Here is a 5408-nt window from a genome sequence, read left to right as displayed (position 1 = left end):
GGGAGGGTGGGTGGGGTGAACTGGGAGGACAACGGCCACTGCTGTGGATCCTGGAAAGGCACAGGCCTCAGAGTGAAAATTAACATGGCCCTAAAGGCTGCCCAAGATTCTAAAATACAAAAATTAACTACTGCTTATTCCTTTTATCAGATTTTTCTCCGATATAAATAAACTCTATTCCACTGTTAAGATAAACCCTGCTCTTGAAGAGGTATTTACCCAGAAATGATCAAATGTGCTTAATTTAAGCACCTTTCTAAATGAAGTCTGGACTGTAAGACATCACAACTTCTTTACTTAGTACCTCTTTAAGAGCCAGGAGCAACTAAACACCATAATCTTAAATAGCACAGATTTCCCAATGTAACATTCCCAAGTTATAACATCTTAGATATATATTATTTAATAAAATATACTCCTGTTTCTATTTTAGACAGGGGATTAAGAAGACTCTTATCTGTGCTCTAAACAAAGACCAAAGGTGGGCACCATTGCCATGTCTGGGTTCCCCTCTAAAGCCGTGACTGGGAAACATACACTGATATTCTTTCTCAAGTCCTGTCTGCACCAAGGCAGTTTTCCCTTCATTTCTGGCCCAATTCTGGATGCAGGCACCTAGGCAGAGAATTCAACTTTTCAATGGGAAATGGGAAAAGGCAGTTGAGATCTCCCCTTTTTAAAAAAAGAGAACTCAGAATTTTGAAAGTAAAACTCTTAGAGACTTGCTTCTGTCTCTATTTCTAGAATCAATATTTAATACTAACTACTCAAACAATAATCACGTTATTTTACGTGATGGTCACCTGCAAAGTTCCGCTTCAAGGCAGGAACAAATGAAGTTACTTTCGCTCAGCCTCAGACATTAAGTTATCCTTGTGTAGATCTGTCTGTTATGGTATGGGGGAGGGCTCCTCCTCTCTCAACTCTGATTTCCCCAGCCACTCTCCAAAGGCTGCAAGCACTGGCTGAAGGTTAAAGGAGGCTCCATGCTTCCCTAAGGAGGCTGAAAAGTGCTACGAAAGAGGCTGCTACTGCCTTGGGGAGGAAATGGCAACACTGAGTCAAACAGTAGCTTTAGGAAGGAGACTGGCAATTTTGTTTGTGCAGCCATCAGTTGCATAAAGGCCAATGATGTCACATGCCTCTTTTATTTATAAGCAAATTTGTTTTTAAGAATAAAACCAAACAAGCAAAGAACTGGTACATTAAATATGGGGCAGGAAGTCATTAACTGGGTCCAAAGGTGCTGAAGAGCCTGGGCAGAGGGGCTGGTTAGTGACTTGGGTCACTGCTGTAATCTGTTCCAGGGAGGATTCTTACCAGGTTGGAAAGGCAAATAAAACTTAGAAAATGGCCCTGAAGCAGCCTCTGCTGCCCTGAGAATCACTTTTCGTTTCCAATTCTATTTATATTTCAGGGATAATGGGGCAGAGGGCGTTAGTTAAAATCTTCAGCCATTTTAATTGCTAGATAACGTAATCTTAATGTCTCCAGAAGCCTGCTTCATTTCTTTCAAGAAGTATCAGAGGATTAGAATCAAGGAAAATAAAACTCAATGCCACAGGTCCTAGTCACCTACTTCCTCCCATAAGAAGCCACCACCGGGAAGGAGAAAACATAGGGCCACCAAGGAGCTGCAGAAGTTGCAGGTGGCATGAATGAAGATTTATCTCCCCCACTACCTGAAGGGAAGCGGAGAGTGACCACAGATGCCCAGGGCTTCACCAGCCTTCCCTGGTGAAGAGTGTGCCTAGCACCACACTGCCCAGAGGCCTGCGAAGGAAGGCTGGGAGAGCCCAATGGGATGACCAGGTCACCCCTGGCAACACCACAGCTTCCTAAGCTACAGCTGTAAGCAGACCAATGGCACCCATTAGGCAGGACCTGGCCTGTCTCCTCAGGCAGAACCTTGGCCTAACGGAAGAACCTTCCATTTCTCCCTTATCCTCTGCCAAACACCAAGAGGTGGAGGTGGTAGAGACTGGGAAAGAGAAAATCAGACCAAAAAGTAGCCAGAGTTGTCTACCTTTCATAGGAAAAGGACTAGAACTTGGCTTAGGCCTCTTCTGGAGCTTTCAAGGATTTTCAAAGGAAACATATTTTGGCCACATTGGGCTAGTTCCCAGGAGTTCTTAAAGCCTTAGCTTCAGAAGTACTATTTCTGGGGGGATAACAAATGAAACTTAGTTTGGGTCACTAAGATGAGACGCAGCCAGGAATTCACATTCAGAGGAGGGGCCTAGAAGTACTCAAATCAGTAATAGGAAAGGACTGACCAGGGATACAGACTGAGCCAGAAAATTTTCCTCTTTGCACAGAGGACTAAAGCCAGACTGTCAACTACCTAGAAGGGAACTGTAATGCCCCTGCCTAGATTCAGGCCCCAAGTTATCCCAAAGGTTGCTTCCAGGCAGCACAAGAGCAAGAGCAAGGGGGTGGTTACTCTGAAAGTCAGAGCAGGTGGCACCAAGAGAGGTGTAAGTCTGTAAAGAGACCTCAGAGCCCTTTGCTGGCCAGCAGCCATTTCCACGTACTTGAGGATCAGGCAGCTGCTCTCAAGGTACTCTCACAGTGGCCAGAGCTGAGCCTGGAAAGCGAGCAAGTGGGCAGGGTGATTAACTGAAGCTGAGCCTCAGCAGGGACCACAAGCTCCTGGGGAAGAACGACAGGACTTATTTCATGGATCATTTGGAGAAAACCTCGTTTCAGGCTTCAGTTCTACTGATAGCTTAAGCCTAATTAAGTCCTGAACTATTTAAAGGGATTCTTGGGTGTTTGAGGATAAAAAAAAAAAAGAAATGATGAAATTTAAGTCCAGGCCTTGTTCTGTTTTTTTAACCCAAAGCGCACACCCACCTACTGAAGCCCTTTCTTGTTTTTCTTGAACTCCTGATGGCAGGGAGCACAAAAATCAGATTTCTCGTCAGGACCTCTAAGAGTTTTCAGACCTCCAAAGTTTTGAGTTCTGTAAGCAATCAAGCAGATGGCCAATAGCAGTAAACAGCTCTCACCTGGACTGTGGGACTGTCTTATCCACAAACAGGAATATTGCCTTTTCAGAAGGAAGCTGGATCCTTTTCCTGATGATCCACATGAACTGAGCCACAGTGATGTCAGATGGAACCAGATACTTCCGTTTGTCAATGTCAACAATCTGAGAGCCTGAGACTTTTTCCACAATCACCTGTGAAAGCAAAGAAAGGTCAGGACTAGATTTCTAATGTGAGGCTCTGGCCCTGCATTGTTGGAGAGCTGATGAACAGTGTGTGGGCAAGGAGGTGTTTGGGAAACTGCATAACATGAGAAAATATGCCCCTGATTTAATAAACCACACACTCTGGAGGTTAAGAACTGATATAAATGTGTTATAGGGAAACGGTAAGTGCTTTTCTGTGGTCAACTATTGTATTTCTCATCCCTGATCTCAGCACGCATAAGAGAAACACAGCCCTCACTACAAAGCTTTTCAACATTTTGTCTGGGCAGACTCGAAAATATCTGGTGAGGGTTTCCTCTACAGCCTGTTACTCCAGGCTGGACCACAGAATGGATCTGCCTTCACACTACAGAGGAATTAAGATCTCAAGGAACACAGGAAATGAGAATGGATGGACTAATGGGAATGACTGGCAAGCCCAGCCAGCCAAGAACGAAGCTCTTCATTTGGTCTGTTGCTTCTCTCTGAACTAAGTTTCAAATTTATCCCTCCTGCCCCCTCCCCAAAGGAACTGTTCACAAGCAATAAGCTACAATAACAGGCCTGGATGTCCTTAAAAATAAATAAGGGTTACAGAAACTATCTCCCCTACCATGGGATAAATACAGGATAAGTATCATTGATTAAACACAAGCCACTAGCAGTGGCTTCTCAGATTTTTTTAGTCAGGAAAGGATGTCAAGATCAGAGTGAGAAAAGGGAACTAGAAGTCAGGTAAAGATGGAGGCTCAAAGTTAAAGATCAATGTCCTGAGACTAAAGTACCACTTCCAAGACCAAAGTGAAAGTCTCCCTCCACCACCATTCCCAAAAGTGGCTGTGACCTGTTGCCCTGTCCTAGAACATCGTTTATTACATAATTGTCTAGGGAAGCCCAGAGGCTTCTGACAGCTTGTTGGCCTAGATCAGGAGATTCAGCACTGAGGCATCCTGAACAGCATCAACTCAAGCCCCTCACGCCCCGGCCCCAGCTGGTCCCTTACCCAGTCTGGCCCATCTGCTACTATAACTGGGACTGGAATCTAAACTTGTCAACTGTTGAATGGCCTGGAGCCCTATCACGGGTCCTAAACAGCAAGGGTGACAGCGAGGTGAGAGGGCGGGGAGTCCACTCACCGGAACCCGGTCGGGATATTTCGCTCGGATCTTCGCAGATTCCACGCATCTGTGTTCTATGGGAGAAACGCACCGGGCTGACTGTCGCGCCTGACCGGCCGGCCGGGTCCCGAGCCCCCGGCCCTCCTCCCCACCGTGACCTGTGAACGCCCCAGGTCCTCGTTCAGGCGTCCCGGCAACCTCGGTCCCCGGTCCACTGGCTCCGGAAGGTCCCGCAGAGGTCGGCGCGGGGTGGGTGGGCAGCCGCCCGGGGTGCCGGGACCTCGGCGACCCGAGACCAGAGTGCGGCATCCGCGCCGCCGGGCCCAGCCCAGGGCGGCCCGAGTGGGGGAGGGGGCCCACCCGCCGCCCCAGCCCCCACGGCGGGGCCAATGGCCGAGCGCTTACCCAGCGAGTGGTCCTCCTTGAACATCCACTTCATGGCGGCGGCGGCAGCGGGGAAAGGATGCAGCCGGCTCTCGGAGCCGCGGAGCTCAGCGCACCAACCACAACAACAACAACGGCTGCGGCGGCGGCGGCGGCGGCGGCAGCTGTAGCGGTAGCGGCGGCGGCGGCTACACGGCAGGCGGGACTTCCGGCTACCGGAGTCTAGCAACCTTCAGGGGGCGGAGCTTCCGGCGCCGCTCGCTGGGACGCCGCGCCAACGGGCGGGGCCGCATGTCAAGGGGCGGAGCCGCATGTCAAGGGGCGGGACAGGAGAGGGCGCTGAGAGGGGCTGCCGGCGGAGTGGGGATGACAGAGTTGGTGACAGATGTCCGTGAGGGATATTGGTGACTGGGGAGGGGATATTCGAGAACTGGTAACAGGAGTGGGGTCTCAGTGGACGTTGGTAAGGGGAAGGGGTGAGTGGGGCTCTGGCTGATGGGTTAGGGCTCTTATAGAGGACTATTCATTAGGGAAACCTGCCTGGGGCGTTGGTGACAACAGGGGGATTTTGTAGGTATGGATGACAGAAGAGGGTTCTCTGGTGGTTGGTGATGGCAGGGGGTCTATTTAGGGCGTTGGCACTTTGGGGAGTATTGTTTGGAGTGGTTATAGATTCGGGGCTCAATCTGGAGGCTGTGACTAGTTTGAGG

At 49.3% G+C, this 5408-nt stretch overlaps 1 protein-coding gene across 2 annotated transcripts in view; it reads right to left on the bottom strand.

Annotated features, from left to right (window-relative positions):
* The window catches only part of GABARAPL2 (GABA type A receptor associated protein like 2), an 11352-nt gene extending 6447 nt beyond the window's left edge, over positions 1–4905 (bottom strand). The window contains exons 1-3 of one of the 2 annotated variants that reach the window (XM_024735677.1): positions 4720–4905; positions 4333–4472; positions 3012–3184 (exon numbers count right to left, since the gene is read on the bottom strand). In XM_024735677.1, the coding sequence (XP_024591445.1) occupies positions 3012–3184; positions 4333–4472; positions 4720–4753 (347 nt within the window). In that variant the 5' untranslated portion in view covers positions 4754–4905. The remainder of the gene's footprint in view (positions 1–3011; positions 3185–4332; positions 4473–4719) is intronic. The other variant, XM_024735678.1, reaches the window with a different exon arrangement.
* Positions 4906–5408: the final 503 nt, after the last annotated feature.

Source organism: Neophocaena asiaeorientalis, unplaced genomic scaffold (genome assembly GCF_003031525.2).
Source record: "Neophocaena asiaeorientalis asiaeorientalis breed wild unplaced genomic scaffold, Neophocaena_asiaeorientalis_V1.1 scaffold40, whole genome shotgun sequence".
NCBI lineage: Eukaryota > Metazoa > Chordata > Mammalia > Artiodactyla > Phocoenidae > Neophocaena > Neophocaena asiaeorientalis.
Note: the sequence above shows the minus strand (reverse complement) of the source record. Positions and strands in the feature narration are given on the sequence as shown.